Source organism: Artibeus jamaicensis, unplaced genomic scaffold (genome assembly GCF_021234435.1).
Source record: "Artibeus jamaicensis isolate MK-2021 breed Jamaican fruit bat unplaced genomic scaffold, CSHL_Jam_final scaffold_1019, whole genome shotgun sequence".
Classification (NCBI taxonomy): Eukaryota; Metazoa; Chordata; class Mammalia; order Chiroptera; family Phyllostomidae; genus Artibeus; species Artibeus jamaicensis.
The window spans coordinates 3,888,705-3,907,843 of record NW_026522025.1 but is presented as its reverse complement, the minus strand read 5'-3'; the positions used below and the strand labels follow the sequence as shown (position 1 = coordinate 3,907,843).

The following is a 19,139-nucleotide window of genomic DNA, read 5'->3' as shown; positions in this document are numbered from 1 at the left end:
CTCAAAAGAGACCTTACAGGCAAGAAGGGGCTGGAAAGAAGTATTCCAAGTCATGAAATCCAATGACCTACATCCAAGATTGCTCTACCCAGCAAAGCTTTCATTTAGAATGGAAGGACAGATAAAGTGCTTCTCAGATAAGATCAAATTCAAGGAGTTCATCATCACCAAGCCCTTATTATATGAAATGTTAAAGGAACTTACCTAAGAAAAAGAAGATAAAAAAGATGAACAGTGAAAGGACAGCAAACTCACAGTTACTAAGAACCACACCTAAAACAAAAACAAACTAAGAGGACAGCTAGATCAGGAGCAGAACCATAGAAATGAAGATCACATGGAGGGTTAGCAACAGGGGAGTGGGAGAAGGAGACGGGGGGAGAAGGTACAGAAAATAAATAGCATAGACAGTAGGTAGAAAATAGATAGGGGGGAGGGCAAGAATAGTATGGGAAATATAGAATCTAAAGAACTTGAGACACATGGTCATAAATTAAAGGGGGGGCATGGTGGGGGAGGGGTGTAAGGGTGGAGGGAAATGAAGGGGGGAAATAGAACTGTAATGGCATAATCAATAAAATATATTTTTTTAAAAAAAGAAGGAAAATGATTGTATGCTGAGACTGCTAAGACCCACAGTAAGAATGAAACTTCTATCTGTGCAACTGCCTAACTTATAAATTAAACTTTATCATAGATATGTCTGTGTAGGGAAAAACATGGTGTATTATGGTTAGGTGCTTTCCATGGTTTTAGGGACCCACTGGGGGTCTTGAAATATACCCCCTGTGGATAAGGGGGGACTACTGTATATGAATAACTAATAAAAACATTGAAAGATGTTCCACATTATTAGCCATGAAAATGCAAATTAAAACCACAAAGAGATGCTTCTTCATCCCACGTGATTGGCTTTAATCAAAAAGAGAGGCAACAACTATTAGAAACGATGTCAAATCATTGGAATCCTCAGATAGTGCTGCCAGGAATACAAAACAATGTATCCACTTTGCAGGACAGCTTGGCAGTTTCTTAAAAAGTCAAACAGAAGTTTATGTTTATATCTTCACAAGATAAATGAAGACATGTGCCTACAAAAAGACTTGTGCGTGAAATAGCAACATTATTCATGAAAGTCAAGAAGTGGAAACAATGCAAATGCTAGTTAACTGGTGAGTAAGGAAAACAAAACATGGTGTATCCATACGAGTTAATACTGTTCGTCAGTGGGAGGAAAGAACTACTGACACGTGTGACGAACATGTGTGAACTTCAAAAATATTATGCTAAGTGAAAGAAGTCAAATAAAAAAAGAGTCTACATATTGTATGATTCCATTTATATAAAATGTCTAGAAAAGGTGAATCTATGGAGACAAGACACAGATTGGTGTTTGCCTGGGAGTGAGCCGGGAATAGGGACCGACTAAAAACTGCATGCAGAGTCTTTCGGGAAGATGAAAATGCTCCAAAGTTGTATTGTGGTGATGATCACAAAACTCGGTGAATTTACTAAAAACCACTGAATTTATGCTTGAAATGGGTGAATCATATGGTATGTAAATTATACCTAAGTAAAGCTTTTAAAAAATAATGACAAATAGAAAAATCTTATGCTGCAAAGGTAGAAACATACATATTAAAGAAAGGAAAAAAATGACCCTGGCTGGTATGGCTCAGTGGATCGAGTGCTGGACTGTGAACCAAAGGGTCTCCAGTTCAGTTCCCAGTCAGGGCACATGCCTGGGTTGTGGGCCAGGCCTAACACACCTAAAGAATTAATATTTAGATTATGTAAAGCTCTGTAAATTCATAAAAAAAGACAAACGACCCGATTAAAAACAAGCAAATGAACAAGAATTTCCCTTAAGGGGAAACACAGATGATACACAAGCAACATTAAAATATATTTGATTTCGCCCTGGCTGGTGTAGCTCAGTGGATTGAGCACGGGCCTGCAAACTAGAGGATCACAGTTCCATTCCCAGTCAAGGCACATGCATGGGCTGCAGGGCAGTTTCCAGCAGGGGATGCACAAGAGGCAACCATACATTGATGTTTCTCTCCCTCTCTCCTTCCCTTCCCCTCTAACATAAATAAAATTAAATATATATATATATTTTTTTATTTCAGTGATCAGGAAAAGGCAAATCTACCCCATAGTGTAACACTAGTTTACACCTGCCAGACTGACAAGAGTTAAAAATTGATACCAAATGTTGGTGGATGTTGGTGAGCACGTAGAGAACTGGGAACCTTCACACACCGTGGGTGGATGTTCTAGTCGGTAAGAGTAATTTGGAACACAGGTGGCGTCACTGGTAAGGGGAGCATCTGCATAGCCTACGACCGGATCATTCCATTGCTGTCAGTGTAACCTGGGGAGTCTTGCACTGTGCACTTATATTAATAACGTTTATAGTGGCATTGTTCATAATAGTCAAAAACTAGAAAAAGCAAACATCCACTAACAATATAGAATAAATATTTCATCCATACCAGGGAATCTGTGTAGTACTGGAGAAAAAAAGGTATGGCTGCACTCAGTGACATTGAATCTCAGGAGAATGATGCTGAGTGAAAAAAATTCCATGTGATTCAATTGACAAAAGTTCAAAAATAGGCCCACTTTTATGTTGACTTTTTCCAGAAACCAAGGCTGAGTCCATTCCCTGTTTGACTCCTTAATCTGATTCCCTGACATTGCTGGTCCCAGCTGCCCAAGATCAGACTTACCCCAGTCACTGGCCATGTACGTGTCTCTGCAGTCAGCCGTCCGTGTCTCCTCCATTCAGCCACCGCAGACCTCAGCACCTTCCCAAAGGAAATGAGTGTCTGGCAGCCAAAGGCAGTAGGTGGCAAAGCCTGGAGACAGGTTGTACAGGGCGTGGTGGAGGGTGTGGGGGGGGGGGGGGGGAGTTGTTCCAGAAGAGGGTCCACAGTTACCGCCACAAAGGTTAGGAGGTAGAGGCAAATTCTGTATTGTAAAGGAGACAGAGGTTATAAAGTGAGAGCTGATGGCAGAATGAGTTTTTTTGAGGAATGTTTCTGGGTTTAGGGAGGACTGAGTTGGGAGGGGAAGATCTTACTTCTGTTCCTGGCTTGGCACCTGGTTTCCATTTGCTCTCGCCCAGGTTCTTTTCCCTCTCCCAGCCTCAGAAAATGGGTGAGAATGTCCCTAGGGCTCCGTGTGGGCTGTGTGCCTGGGTTTTGAACCCTAGCTCCCTGACTTGGTGGCCCTGTGGACCTGAACAAGTGTGAAGCTGTGGGGTGACAAGGAGCGAGAAGCCACCTGGATCAGACAGTGGCCCACAGTTGGCCTGTGCCCCTGTGCGGGAGGCCTCAGGTGCCTGCTGCCATAAAGGGGACCGGTAGACATCAGAGCAGGTAGAACGAGGAGGAAACTCCAGCAGCAGATCCTAAGTGCTGGGGCAGCTTTAAAAGAGATGAGATGTGAGGCATTTTACACAAGAAAGAAAAGAAAGCCAAGGTATAATCACATGCTTTGCCAAGAGTTGAGTGACTGGAATGGATAAATATTTTGTTGAGTCTGCCCAGTGTACCACACATATCTACACAGTGGCCATAGAAGAAGCCATTTTAAACAATGTAACCCCACTCCTCCCCCTACTGGCCCCAGATGATTGGTCTAAGCTGGGCCAATCACAACCTTCACTGGGAGCTTTGGACTTGGAGTGAAACACAGCTGCTGGTAGCTGAGCTTCCTCCACATGGACCAGAGCAGTAGTGGAAATGTTCCATTTCTCCACGAGAGAGAACGAGGTAGCACAAATGTCACTGCCAAATGTAAGCTCTATGAGAGCAGAGATTGTTGTCTGTTTCTGTTTATTGCTATATCCTCAGACTATGCCTGGCACGTAGTAATGATCATAGTAATAGGAACAGGTATATAGTGCTTACTATGATCAGACAGCTGTCCTATGTGCTTCACACATGTAATTCATTTAATCCACATAGCAACCCTAGAAGATGGACCATTATTACCCCCATATTTCATGTGAGAAAACTGAGACAGCGGGCAACTTGCCTAAATTCACAGAGAGTTGGCCTAGGAGCCAGGATTCAGACACAAGGCATCTGGTTGCAGAGTCTGTCTGTGCCCTTAATCACCATCCTACACCGCTGTTAGTGAGCACGTTGTTAAAAGAAGGAGTGAGTGGATCAGAAAAAGAAGAGCTGGTGAGAGAATATGGTGCTAATGATCGAACGCCTCGTTCAGATGAGCTTTGCAGCTCAGTTCTGCTCTCATCCTGGAGTTTCTGTGAGAGCATCACCATCCAGTCTCATAAATAAGACTAGTTTCATGGGCATCAGAAGGGTCCCATGCTTGGTTTAATGCTGTGCTTTCACTATCTCTAAATTCTTATTAGTTTCATCTTTGAACTTGTGTTTTATGAGCAAAGCCTAACAGGAAATGGCGGAGGCATGTGAGCAAACAAGACACATGCAGCGCAAAGGTCCACCACTGCTCCTTGCCACTCAGTTTGCAATGGTGGAGGCGACACCTTGTGAACTGAGCATTCGGGCAAACTGGAGCTGCCTGGGGGTTCTGCAGAGCACAAAGCAAGTACATACAAGGAAAGCGTGTATGTCCACACCTGAGTAACCAGGGGTCCCGACCACCACAGGAAACCACGCTCTCCTCAAACCAGAACTCGCTTCAAACACAGAAAAGAGACAATGGCATTCTAAGAGACACACATGACCAAGGAATCTTTTCGCCTCCTTTCTTACAGTGTAACTTCCCTGGATTAGCCAACCACTCACACTGAAAATGATACGGAAGGAAAAGGGAAGACAGGGCTACCCATGGTTCCTTGTCTTTCCGTTCCTTCCTTACCCACCTGGAAGCCAAAGGTAGAAAGGATGCTGGTGGGTTGTGTGCATACCAAGACGTGAAATAAAAACAGTTGAGTTAATTTGGGACAGTATTTCCACTGCTCTGGATAAGACCAAAATACATCTACATGTATGACCTACTGAACACCAGTTGTGTGAGTTGGGTGATTCTGCATGCTTTTACATTTGCATTTAAAACTGGTATTAAAAAATATAAAGATGAATAGGAAAATTCATACCAGTAATTTAAATTTTTTCTTTTTATTTACTTAAGAATGACATCAAAGAGCAAATAAAAAACACAATAATAAGTTCAGAAAAAAAGACCGTGGAAGAAAGAAAAGGCATCACATTTTAGCACCTCTAATGCGTGTTTTTCCTGTTCATCAAACAAAAAAGGCCCACCTCCGTCTTGCTCCGGGCCTCACAAATGACACGGTCAGCCTTGCTTGTGAATTCCCTATCTGCTTCAGCCAGCTTGACTTCACTGCCTGTTATTTGCTATCATGAGTTCTAAGTAATTTGGAAACATATTTAAACTTGCTGCGGTTTTAACTTTATACTTTGCTCCAACTACTCCATTCAAATGAGTGGAAGCAGGATGCGATGCAAAGAACACGGGCTTTAATAGAAGCAGAAAAGAGGCTCAGCGCTGTTCACTGATTTGGACAGAGTCACACAGCTTCCAAGGAAAGGATCTGAGATTTGAATCCAGCTCATTGTGACTCTCGAAAGTTCACTAGAACATTCTGAAAATGTCCTGCTACTAGACTGTTTAGTATGGTAGGCACTGGCCACGAATGACTAATGAACCCTCAAAATGTGGCTAGTGCAACAAACGCCCGTATTTTTAACGATTTCACTTTCATTTAAATAGTATGACTAGCGCTACCGTGTTGCACTGCACAGATCCGGAACTTGCGCCCCTCCTCTGCACCCCGGACACTCCGCCGAGTCGGGAAGTGCCTGTGCAGAGGCCGAATCGCTCAGTGGCTCCGTCTGATATGCAGCTCTTTTTTGTTTGTTTGTTTTTTAGATTTTATTTATTTATTTAGAGAGGGGGAGGGAGAGAATCATCAGTGTGTGGTTGCCTCTCAAGGGTCCCCTACTGGGAGTCCTGGCCCACAACCCAGGCATGTGCCCGGGAATTGAACCACTAACTCACTCTTTGGTTCTCAGGCCTGCGCTCAATCTACTGAGCCACACCAGCCAGAGCCTGATACGTGCTTCTTGAACTGAGTCTGGCATATGGTAGGTTCTCAACAAATTAGCTGCTCCTTGTTTTCACGGGTGCTCAGGCCCAATTTCTAAAGATGAAAAATCTGGTCGGGAGGGGCTGGAAAGGGAAGAAGCAAGGTGACATGAGAGAGCCCGCCAGACGAGAGTCACTGTACCCCATCCTCTGAGGCAAACATGGGAGAGGACCGACCTCAGTGGAGGTCAGACCAGCCCCCCCCCCCCCGCCCTCCGGTGACTAATGCTCGAAGGAATCCACACCCGCGGGGTCCGTGGTCCACAGAAAACCTTCCCGGAAGGGCCCAGCCTACAGTGAGCTGGGGAGACGGGTCAGGGAGGATATTAAGGCGCCTCTGGTATGTCTCTGGAAAGCAGCCAACAAACCCAGAGCTGTCATCACCATAAACCCAGCTGGCAGCTCAGACAGCTCAACCCAAATGCATTTCGATACTCAGTGGAAGGGGTGAGGCCCCAGGCCCTGCCGCCGCTCCAGGCCACTGATCCGTGGCAGGTTCCCACACCAGCCCCCGCACCTCCAGCCCGCGGCCCTCTTTCAGAACAGACTCACCTCCCTCTTGACCAGCGCAGGAGGCGCTGGGTTAATTCCTGCCTTATTCAGGTCTCTGATGAAATGCCCCCTCCTCTGGGAAGCCTCCTTGGGCTGAGTTGGCCCCTCTGCTGGCCCTAGAGAATCATCCATTATTAACAAAGAAATAGCCCCTGCCGCACCCATCCCCCATCCCGCACACCCCACGCAGAGTTGCCGTGGTTACAAACAGCTCGACTGAAAACTCACTTCTGAGAGTGGGGCAGCTGCACTCGTGAGCTGTGGTTTGGGGGCCGTTTTCGACAATGTCGTTTCTCTCCCCTGCTCGTAGCATCTTCATCTGTGCAGCTCAAGTCTCCCAAGGAGCTTCTCCCTGGCTTCCTGCTGCCCATCAGTCACAGCTGCTCCGGAGGGCAACTCCTTGACCCTTGTGATGCTCTCTAGGTCCCTCTCATATACCCTCCAACTCTGAAGCTGATCCATCAAGGTGTTTTCAAATGACACGGGATCAGATAGACTTAATTTTATTCTCATAGATTTTTATTTCTTACCAGAGTCATTTACAGGGGAACTGGGGTTTATCCCTGGGTGGCGATGGTAAAAGGGCCTGAGCGAGTAGGAGGAGAACAGGGGGTGTTGTGTCTGGGGTAGGCAGAGAAGGCTTCAGGGAAGATGGGGCATTTGACCTGTGACTTTGGAGAAAACATTCCAGGCGGGGGGAATAGCACCTGCACAAGTGTGGAGGCCTGAGAGAGGGTGTGGGGCTCATGAAACTTGAAGTCCTTTGGTGTCATAGAAGCTCAAGATACGGGGAGATGCTGAAGAGGTGAGCAAATGCAAGTCCCCAAGAACCCCAAACGCTTCCCTAAGGAGCACCACTTCATTTTGGAGGCTCAAGTGCTCCAAATACCAGCCCAGGGGTTCTCTGCTCCAGAAGAGGGCTGGGATTCTGTATCCCTCACTTGGAGACTTCCTCCAAAATATGTTAGTAGTGTGAGGGCTCCACTAAAATGAATAGCAGCGACTGCTTGTGAGTGTCTGCAAGCCCCCAGGCACTGCTCTCAGCACCCAGCATGCATTGCAACCCTACAAGCAAGGAGCTGCCGTATTGTTTCCATTTTATAGGGACATGAGGAAATTTGCTGAAGGTCACACAGCAAGTAAAAAGTACAGCTAAGATTCGAACTTAAGGAGTCTGACTTTGAGCTGTCCTGGAATAAAGAAACTGCTTAACTTCCTTTCATCCAACATTTCTCAGCTTGTTTTTAATTATGGGAAAAGAAAAATGCATATCTTGTGAAAAGAAAAATGCATATCTTGTGACATTGTAAGGCAACTGATGCTGTGGGAAATGGGGAACTATTAAAGGGTTCTTATCCAGGAGCCTTTCAACTTCATTTGCAAATATCCTTAGTAAGCTCATTATGGGTCACTACACATTACTGTGAATTAGGCCTTTCTTAGAGCCCCTCAGTTTCCCTCTAAGCTCCCTGAGGGCAAGCACTGTGTCAGTTCACGGCTGTGTCCCCAACACCCAGAAGGGGTGATATGAGATGGTGCTACAGGAACATTGGCTTGAATGGGTTGTGATTTCCCCCGTTGAAGACAGTGAGAGCAATAGAAAGAAAAGCCTGCAGTCTGGGAGGCTGGTGGCAGTGCTGGTGGTGTCAGAGTGGGGGGGACAGAAAGCAGCCAGAGTTGTGGGGCCCTCACAGGAGTGAGAGTCTTGGATTGAGTGGAAAGCAAGACCTCACGGCCAGGCTAAAGGCCAGGCCTGGATATCAATCTAAATGCAAATCCAAATATCTACTCAGAACTCTTCTCTTCTAGACAGTAACTAAAACACCTGGTGGGTAGAAAAATTGGGCACATGTTGGAGTAGAAAATGTATCAGAACATTCTGGGTTTTAAAAGTTGGAGTTGGAGTAAAAAGTAAAACTCTCAGACTTGTGTCTACCCCACCCTCATACTCTTGCTCCTGGCAAGAAACAGGAGCTTCGGAAGGTCGGCCTGTGGGAACTGAGAGGCTCTTAGAAAGCACCCAACCGCTTTCTCTCATTCTAAGGAGGGCAAGACTGAGGCCCAAAGAGGTCAGGGTCACATAGCTGGGTAAGTCGGGACTGGGTTCTAAGGGTCCCCTTGCCCAGGGCTTTAGGGCCAGAACTCTAACCCCTTCGTCCCAAGCCCCCAGCAGTTCCTGGTGCCACCCTGTCCCCTCCGTCGTCTGCACCCTTTGTCAGCAGACACAGCCCTGGTGCACACCCTCCCCGAAGCTTCTGACCGCCCCTAATGAGATTACAGATTCCTGGTGAGATAGATGAGAGTTCATTCCCTCTGGCTTTAAAAGGGACAGCCAGACCACCAGAAACAAGGAAAAGAAAACCTTTCTCTACAAATGCTAAATGTAGGTGATAACCCCTGCTCAGCACATTCCAGGTCACCACTGCTTCCACAGATGTTCTCTGGATGGGATGCTGCCCCAGCCCTAATAAAGTAGATGCTGTGTTACTATGTCTGTTTGTGGTTGGGGAAACTGAGGCACAACGAATCTAAATGGTTTGTCCACAGTCACACAGCTACTAAGTGACAGAGCTGGGATTTGAAAGTAGGTCCCTTGGACACTGTCATCTTTAAAAATAATAGGCCCTGACCTTGGCTGGTGTGGCTCAGTGGACTGGACACCTGGCCTCTGAACCAAAGGGTCACAGGTTTGATTCCAGTCAGGGCCCAGTAGGGGGCGTAAGAGAGACGACCACACATTGATGTTTCTCTTCCTCCCTTCCCCTCTTTAAAAATAAATAAATAAAATATTTTAAAAAGTTAAATGTGCTAATACAAGTAATGTGGTTTTAGAACAATACCCGGTACACAATAAATAATTAATGTTAGCAATTAATTGGCAATTGGCTGGTATCTTATTGCCTTGACTTCAGTTCTTTCTGGAATGAAGTGGGGGGGGGGGGAATCAAAGCAATCAAGCAAATGTTTCTCTTGTCCCTCCCAGCAGTCCCTGGTGCCCTCCCTGTTTAAGAGGAGCACTTGGCTTTGAGGTTTGAGCCCCTAGACCACGTGGCCTGCTCTAATTTCCCAGGCCCTAATCTGTTCCCGGCTCCTAATGATGCAGCTGGTAATAGGATTGTGGCTTCCCTCTGGGGCAGCCACGCAGGCCATGGCTGGGTGGCTGGCAACTGGTGCTTAGCAACCCTGACCACCTGCCAGCTGAGGAGCCAAAGCCCCAGCCAGGACCCTGTGCCCTGGCTGGCCTCATGTGCATGGAATGGTGCTGTGCCCAGTGCCAGCAGGCTGGGCTCACCATGGTGCTGGGGGCCATCCTGGCACGAGGGAGGGATGTTTGCAAGAGGAATGGACTTCTCATCCTGTCCGTGCTGTCTGTCACCGTGGGCTGCCTCCTTGGCTTCTTCCTGAGGACCCGGCGCCTCTCACCGCAGGTCAGGCACCCGGGCATCACTGGGTCCCCCTTCAGGTGGGGTGTGTGGGGCCGAGGGATCTGAGGGTCACATTCCCTCTCCATGACTCTCTCATGGCATGACAGTGGGCAGGTCCCTTTGCCTCTCTGGGCCCCAGTTTTCTCATCTGTAACATGGGTATAAAAAATACATTATAGGACTAGAGTGGCATCCAATAAAAAGGCTGAGCAAGTGGTTACTACCGATATCACCAGATGAATGACAGGCAAGGATGCCTCATCAGAATAACCACAGGGCTAAGAGCTGTGGGGGAGGGAAGAAGGGGTCTCTAAGAGTGTGAAGCAGGCATCGGAGAACACCTCCCAAAGCAGCTTCTATGAAGAGAGACCCAGAAAGGGTGCTCTAGGCAGAGATAACAGCAGGAAGGAACAAGAACAGGCAAGAAAGATTGGGAGGGGTGTGGAGTGAGCCGTTTGTGGCAGCTGGAGCGGACACTGTGAGGCCTCTAGATCCCAGCACAGAATGTGGCTCCGGCAACCACGAGAACCTCTGAACAGGGGTGCGATGTGGTCAGACCTGAGCTTGGAGAGACCCCTTCGCGCTGAGTGGAGGATGGGTAGTGGTGGGGCCGGCAGGGGCCCAGTGGGGAGGCAGCTGCAGGGTGAGAGGTGACAGTGGGGGTGAACGGGACGGATGGGTAGGAGAACTGTTTCCAAAATAGTAACCTTCAGGATATGGTGACTAATTGGATATGGGGTTGGGGGTCAGGGGGACAGGGAAGGGCCCCAGGGTTCTAGCCAACGTAGCTGCAAGGCGAGGTTGCCTTGCCTGGGAAAGGGTCCCTTCCCCTCGTAGTCCCAGCTCCTACAGAAGGAGGGACACTCTAGTGGTGCTAAAAACATTACTCTGACACTTGTTAAAACGATAAGAAAGACTTTATTCAAGTGACAGATGTCAAGACCCTGGAGAGAGAGATGAAGCTCAAATCTGAATATAATACAGACCGCTGGGAATTTCCAGCCAATGAGCACAGCAAGGGGGTCAATGAAAAAGGGCAGGATTCTTGTTGAAGGCAGAGTAGGGATTCTCATTAAACCGACTTAGCAGAATTTTTGCCACATCCGTGCTAGGCAGGCTGAAGACAGGGCCCAGGGATGGGGCCTAATCCAAAAAGAAGACTCAGAGCAGCCTGTCTAAAGTTTGATCTTAAGGAACTTTGGCGATGGGCTCCTGGAAAAGTCCCAATTTCATAAAATACATCTTCCTGGAGTTCACTGATATCTAATATGAACTCTACAACCGTGGCTCAAGCTATCCAATTCTGTCCATTTTTCTGTTGAAAGGAAAACACCCCCTCCCTGGGAACTGAGCCACGGTTCCCGTGGCGGCTGTTAGGCCACTATCGGTGACTTAGGGAGAAGCGGGGGCTCTGCAGGCAGGGGATCCCTGGACTTTGACTCTACGAGTCTGTGGCTGTGTGACCCTGGGCAGAATCCTATCTCCTTTCTGGCCCTGAGTTTCCTCGTCTGTAAAATGGAGTGGGGGGTCTCCATGTCCACTAAAATTGCTGAGGAGTAGGCAAAGATCTCTCAATGCCTGGTGTATACTGCGTGCTTAGAGAATGTCATTTCCCCCCTCCCTCCCTCATCTACCTGTCCAAGTCGTACCTGCATCAAGACCACCTCCTGTTCCATATCTCATAAAAATTCGCATCCAGACCTGCCCATATCTGAAATAATGCTCTCCTCCCGCACTCGCCCCTGCTCATCCCTCCACTGTAACCCAGCCGTCCCCGTCTCGCTTCAGAGCCATCTGTGCAGGAGTGTATTTCCCCCATCAGACTTCAACTTGCTGAATACCACATGGGCTTTCTGAACCAGAATGCAAGCCAAGGCAGTGCTTATCACAGGAAGAGCCCTCATCTTTTTGCCGAATTGAACTGGCACAGACAATCTGCTATTTAATTTCTTTAATTTTCCACAACAACAGAAATATATTTCCTGCAGGAAGATTATTTTATGAAAACAAGTTTGGAATGCCTATTCCCAAAAGCCAAACTCATCTGGGGCCTCCTTCGCCAAAGCTGCCTTCCCCATCTGTTTGGAAATGCAAATGTATTTCATTCTGGACTAACCTGCCAGATAAAGTGAAGGAAGGATGGGAGTCTTAGAACAACTATTTGGCAGGAATTGGCTTTCTCAGCATCTCACTTTGAAATCCGGGAGTTGTCTGTTTGATCTCTGCCTGCGACTCAGAAACCGAGCCCTTCTTATTTTGTAAGCTGATGCAACAGGCAAAAATCATAAACAATTTGTAAAATGGTAGAAGATCCTATCTGAGAAAAGAATTTACAAAACCTCAAGGGTTTGTAACTGGATTGTTTTTTTTGAAATTAGTATCTCATTTAAAAATACCCATCATTTTGAGAGTTCCAGTTGAATCATGGCAAATTTACAATTGCACCCATCTTCCTTTCCTTCCTGGAGTTCTGTCAAAATTGTAGTGATGGAATATTTCAAAGACATAAACTACGAAGAACAAGGAGAATGTAAAAGGAGACAGTTGAGAAAAGTCGACTGACTAGAATAAATGAGGCAAGACAGGAAGTGGATAGAGTTGAATGACCTCATTTAAGAGAGCACTGAAAGCTAAAATCTTATGTCTGTGGAAGTAGATACCACATCGGTTCGTCCTGGAGAACTCCAGAAGGGCTCGGGACAAGGTGCTGTAGGAAGCAGGGGTGGAGCATGGAGTTGAGATCAGGGACTTTGGCTGGAACTTTGCAACAGGAACAGTTAGATCCCCCAGGTTATTTCCAGCTCAGGTACTCAAGGGTTTTCTCATCCACCCATCTCCACCCCGCTGCCCATCCCAAGGAACCAGAGAAGCTTGATTAGGGATCTTGGTGGAGGGGAGGCAGGGAGGTGCATGCTGCAGACAAATTAGTGGACACCTACATTCTGAGTGTGGGGTCCCCACAAGATTCCTGTCAGCTGGGCTTAGGCCTAGCACCCGCCCTCCCCCAGTCCAAGGGAGAAGAGACTTCTATCACTGAAGCCTCAGAGAAAAGATCTCCGAATTCTGCTGTAGAGGAGATTCGGTGCCCACCCCACCCCACCCCCAGAGAAAAAGCCAGATCCTCATCCATCGCTTTTCCTTAGGTTGACAAGTCCCACTTGTGCACACAGAAGTTCCTCACACTCATATGTGAGCGGAAAGTCACAGTCATGGTTTCTAATATGAAAGCAGAAACTAAACACACAAAAAAGATGGTGTCTAATGAAGCAGAAACAATGCAGGGAATAGAAGGAAACTTTTAAAATCTTTTCTTAAATTCTTCGAAGATATGAGAGAAGGTCTAGTGACCACAAAATGGGACAGGATAGTCAAAGAACAAGAAAGAGCTTTTGGAAATTTAAAATAGATGAGCCAAGATGAAAATATCAATAGCTGGGATAAAGTTGCAGAAATATCACAGATAATAAAACAAAAAGAGATGAAAACAGAAGAAGAAAACGGGAAAAAAATAGAATGTCCAATACTTAACTCTCTAATAAAAGTTTTAGAAAGCATGAACAACGACAAAAAATTCACAGACAATAGAAGAAAGTTTCTCAGAAATAAAAGGTCTGCACAGCACTATGAATTTTTTAAAAAGAAAGAAGGAAATCTCATGCCATCGTACATCACCATGCAAATTACAGAAAATTGGGGATAAATGGATGAGCCTTAACTGGTTCGGAGGGAATAAAACAAGTCTCATGGGGTGAATAGGAAGTAAGAGTAGCTCGAAATGTCTTAAGCAACCCTGGAATCCAGAAGGTAAGTGCCTTTAAAATTCAGAGGGGAGCCCTGGCTGGTGTAGCTCAGTGGATCGAGCGTGGGCCTGTGAACCAGACGTTCGAGGTTCGATTCTCAGTCTGGGCACATGCCTGGGTTGCAGGCCAGTTCCCAGCAGGGGACCCATGAGAGGCAACCGTACACTGATATTTCTCTCCCTCTCTCCTTCTCTTCCCTTCTAAAGATAAATAAAAATCTTTAAAAAAAAAAAAAAAGCCCTGGCTGGTGTAGCTCAGTGGATTGAGTGCAGGCCTGCGAACCAAAGCATCACCAGTTTGATTCCCAGTCAGGGCACATGCCTGGGTTGCAGGCCATATCCCCAGTACGGGGTGTGCTAGAGGCAACCACACATTGATGTTTATAAATAAATAAATAAATAAATAAAATAAAATTCAGAGGGGAGATTATTTTATTTATCTATTTATACTAAATTTATTGGGGTAACATTGGCTAATAAAATTATACAGGTTTCAGGTGTACAGTTCTATAACACACCATCTATATATTGTATTGTGTGTTCACCACCCCCAGTCAAGTCTGTTTGGAGGGTAAATTCTTCTCAACTAAGAACCTTATGTGTGGCCAGACTACTATCAGAGGTGAAGGTAGAATAAAGGCATTTTTACTCACATAAGGACCCAGAAGTTTCTCTCCCATTCACTCTTACTGAGGAAGCTACCAAAGGAGATGTTCCAGCAAAACAAGGAAGCGAGCCAAGAAGACAAGGGATCCAGGGAAGAGGAGATTCTAGATGGGAGAGAGTCCCAGAAAGACAGCAGAGAAGAGGCCTGGGACCTCTTCTGGGCCTGCAGAGCTGTGTGTCCAAACTGGGACAGGAAGATCCCAGTCCCAAACCGGGACTGGAGAGCACTTGGCCTGAGGTCCCAGGAGGCGTAAAAGGACCTGGCGCACCTCAATATATAGAAAAGACTCTCACTAAGCCTATTTTATTTATTTAAGAAACTTACACCCAAATTACTTTTATGTGTTTTAAAAAGTCCTAATGAGTATCCAAGAACAAAATATGTGCATCTTCCACAGGAATAAGAACAACAAAAAATGGGGTCAATGATTGCCCCAGGTGATATTTTCTAAAAGAAAAAAAATGTCATTATTTAACCTTTCTCCTTTTGAGGCAGGATAGGTGAACTGCACACATCATTAATCAGATTTTCTTACTTTACGAGGAGGAAGGACTGTGATCTTGTTTTGATGCATTTGAAATATAAAATATAAGATCCATTCTTCTGATCACAAAAGGGGGAAAAAAAATCATTCTTCAGCATTTTGGTTCTCCTGCAATGAAACCCAAAGCTCTGCTGAAGCCCCTCCTCCGGTCACGGCTGCCTGCGCGTCCTCCGCGGAGGCATTTATTCACAGAGCTGCCCACCTCGTTCCCGTATTGTGGAGTCAAAGGAGGCAAATCCCATTAATCTCCTCATTTCTACTTCTTCCTCTGTTTTTCCAAGTCTTCCTCAGTAATCTGACGTTCTTTGCTCTTTGTTTTTTTCTTTTCCTCACCTCTCCTTTCCTTCAGTTGAGGAGGGGAAGGAGGTGCGGATCTATGTTGCCTTGGGGGTCTGGAGTGGCCCCTTCTCTGATCTCCCCCAGAACCGGGACCCTTCTCAGCTGGCCGGTTCTCTCTCCCGGGACCAGACCAGGGCCACCTACACTTCTCTGCAGGAGCGGCTGCAGCCTTTTTAGGCCTTTTTAAAGAGTTAAAGCATTTGGAAGAAATTAGTGAGTGGCTTACAGAAAATGAGACATGAAAAGTCAGTCAATTATTAATTGCAGGAAAGAAAGGTTGTACAAAAAATGATTGTAGCTTTTTACTTGGCTCAACGGTGAACAATATTTTATGATCAAAATATTGTAAACCTCAATGATTAATTTAATCAAAAATTAAATGATTAATTATATCAAAAATTGATATAATGGTGAAATGTTAGGAAAAGGGGACCAGGAACTATGTCTTTGTCCGTCGTGGCAGACATCAAAAGGGGAAGTTAATAGATGTCAAAAAGATGCATCTAAAAATAGTATTATAACCATATTGTTCAGAAATAACAGTTCTAAGGAAAACAGCTAAAGGAATACAAGGGAAGTTGGGGTTGGGATAGAGATGGGTGAGAAAGGGGCTGCTTTTAAAATACAGTGCTATTTAAATTAAAGATTATACACCCAAGTTAAAATTAATTAAAAGCACATAGCCATGACCGGCACATTTTTAAAAGCAGGATTTCTGGTGCATCACTAATGGTGGCAGAACAGGCCTAGGAGGCAGAAACCAGTCCCTTCTGTTGCGAAGTCACTCTGTGGGGCAAGTCACCTCCCCCTTGTGGCTCAGCCTCCTCAGCTACAAAATGAGTCAGCCAGACTAAGGAACCGTTCAAAAGCCCTCCGTGGCACCAAAATTCTATGAGTTGGAGCTTTTCAAATCATCAGACCATTAACCAAGTGTTATGTTTGGCTTTGGTTTAAAAAAAATAGTTGCAAGTACAAAACTTGAACTTGAACAGTATTTGCAAGTCCGTGTACCAGCCTTTACCACACAGCCTTACTCCCTGATGCAAGTGGCCTCAAAGGAGGCTTGCCAGAAATAGCAAAACTGAACTAAATGAAATTTTAAAACAGCACAGCCAGTTACATTTGAATTTCAGATAAACAGTAATTTTTAGTATGCATAAAGAACAAATATTTGTTGTTTACCTGAAATTCAAATTTTACCAGGCTCAGAAGTCTGTTCTGGTTTGGATGTCAGCATCTCATGTGACTGGTGCCTCTGGAGATAGCTCATTGGGCAAGAATTTAGAGCCCTAATCCAAGCCCCAGGGACAGGCTGGAACCAGCAGCCCACAAAGAAGTCAAGTAAGAACTCTGTCCAGTGGGGGCTCTTTATACTCAGTGCTGTCTCACCAACCTGATCCGATTTTCTTTTGGCATTTTAAATGTGAGACCTCCTGTGAGGGTCTTACTGGGGGCGCACAATGGACCCAACAAAGAAGAAACTGGCTCCAGAATGCCGCAGTGTGTCACGAGTCAGCCTCCTTAAGAACTAGACTGAGAACTTCAGGGCCAAAACCGTGCCTAATTCATTTTGGGGTATTCAATGCGACACCTGGCACACAGTACATGCCAAATGAATGTGTGACCAGCACGCAGTCCTGCCTTCGTGCCTCTCACCGTCTGCTGCGTGGGACAGACTAACACGGTGATGCGCAGTGAATGGTGCAGAGATGAGGGGTGGAGGGAGGGCTGTTGTTATTTACTGCGACACTGACCTTTTGCTCTGGTCCAGGCCCTCTGCCCAGTGCTTCGTGGGCGTCCTCTCATTTAAGCTTCCCAATGACCCTGTGAAGTGGTTATTACCCTCACGTTACAGATGAGAAAAACTCAGAGAGATTGAGTAGCTTGCTTTGAGGCCACACAGCTAGTTCAAGGGGGTGGGGGAGCAATACTAGGACCCAAGTCTGGCTCCCAAACCTGAGCTCTCTCCACTACTCTGCTGCCCATGGGCTAGACAAGAGAGTGCGCGTGAAATGGTGCTTTGAAGAAGATCAAGGCTTGAGCAACTGTGAAGCCTGCACCGCCTGCTACAACCTGGCTCTTGGTGTGTTTTCAGGAAATTAGTTACTTCCAGTTTCCTGGAGAGCTCTTGATGAGGATGCTGAAGATGCTAATCCTACCCCTGGTGGTCTCCAGGTGAGCGGCAGGGTGTTGGCTGGGAAGCCTGGGGCAGGGAGGGGACAGGATTCTGTACAGGTTCTGTCTGAGCCCTGTTCCTGCTGTGGGCGGCCAGACTGGCCCTGTGGGACTGGGAGCGGTGTGATCATGGGGCCCGTGTGGGCCAAAGGCTGCGGCACGGGTTGCTGGGGTCTGAGTCGTTCGTGGCACCAGCTGTTTCAGTCATGGGGTGAGGCCTGACTTCAGGGTGGCTCCAGGGCAGGGGTTCGGGGACTGCTTCCCAGAGGAGGGACTCTTCATGGTGAATGCAGCAAGGCGTGGGGGAAAGATGACTTCGGAGACACTCGTGCGATGACAATCTGGCTCAGCGGTATACGGTGCTGGCTGTGTACCCTCTGACAGGTTATCAAACTTCTCTGAGCCTCAGTCTCCCCATCTGTAAACTGAAATATCACTCCTACTCCCAAGGCTTATTGTGAGGACCACATGAGGCTACGTATGAGTGTGCGCGGTGGGCCTGGATCTCAGGGTGTGAGGGAGGGAGGGTGGCAGATGAAGCTGGAGGGGGCTTCTTGCCCTGTCATGAAAGACCAGGCTAGAGAATTCAGAATTAACCCACTAGATCGAGGGCCACAGGAAAGCACTGGAGATCACATGGTCCCTATCACTGATGTACTGCGTGGCCTTGGGCAAGACCCTGACCTTTCTTTTCCAAGTGTGTGGTGAGCAGGCCGCTCCAGATGGTATCTAAGAGCCCTTTGCTCTGAGGCCAGGGGTTTGAAATCCTCATTTCCCAGGACTTCTCCGCAGAGAGGGAAGCAGACAAGCCCCCGAGTCCTAAGGGGTGTAGTGGGCTCTGCCATCTGCGGCAGGGTCGTCAGCCTCCCTGCTGCTGAGGAATAAGACAGCTCCTCCCCGCTCCCTGCAGAGTCATGGACTTTTCGACTCCCCCCAGGGAGGCCTTGTCCAGCCCAGTTCAGCATTGAGGTCTCTCAAGAGTCATTCTTCAAGGCTCTGCTGAAATGCCGCCTCCCTCCAAAAGCTTTCCCTGACTTCTCAGCCCTCTCTGCTTGCTGTCGCCTCTCTACGCACCTTCTGAGTCGTTCACCGGGTCAATGAGTCTGTCAAAGTTGCCAGTGGCCACGGTGTTGCTAAATCCAAGGCCACTCTCAGTCCTTGCTCTGCCTGACCTTTCCACAGCGACCGACACACTTGACACAGCCCCTGGTCACTCTTTGCCTCCGGAAACGCTCTCTGCTGCAGCCTCACACTTCCCTGGCTCTTCACTTGCTCTCTGCCCCTCCACCATCTGTTTCTCTCCTTTTACTCAGCCTCTAAATGTTGCAATTTCTTAGGCTTTTTCTAATCTGTCCTCATGGCTTTAATATCCCACCGGTGAGCCCAGCACTCCCCAGTATGGATCTTCCTCCCTGAACTCCCCACACAACACTTAACACTCCATTGTTCTTTTATATATATTCAGTTGCTGACTGGTTTCTTTATCTTCCCCTGGACCACAAACTTTGTAAAGTCAAAGACAACATT

General features: G+C 46.8%; 1 protein-coding gene across 5 annotated transcripts in view; it reads left to right on the top strand.

Annotated features, from left to right (window-relative positions):
* Nucleotides 1–9,786: 9,786 nt before the first annotated feature.
* Nucleotides 9,787–19,139, top strand: part of SLC1A7 (solute carrier family 1 member 7) — a 46,209-nt gene continuing 36,856 nt past the window's right edge. For all 5 annotated transcript variants that reach the window (XM_037161967.2, XM_037161957.2, XM_037161949.2 and 2 more), the window contains exons 1-2: nt 9,787–10,091; nt 17,533–17,612. In XM_037161967.2, the coding sequence (XP_037017862.2) occupies nt 9,909–10,091; nt 17,533–17,612 (263 nt within the window). In that variant the 5' untranslated portion in view covers nt 9,787–9,908. The remainder of the gene's footprint in view (nt 10,092–17,532; nt 17,613–19,139) is intronic.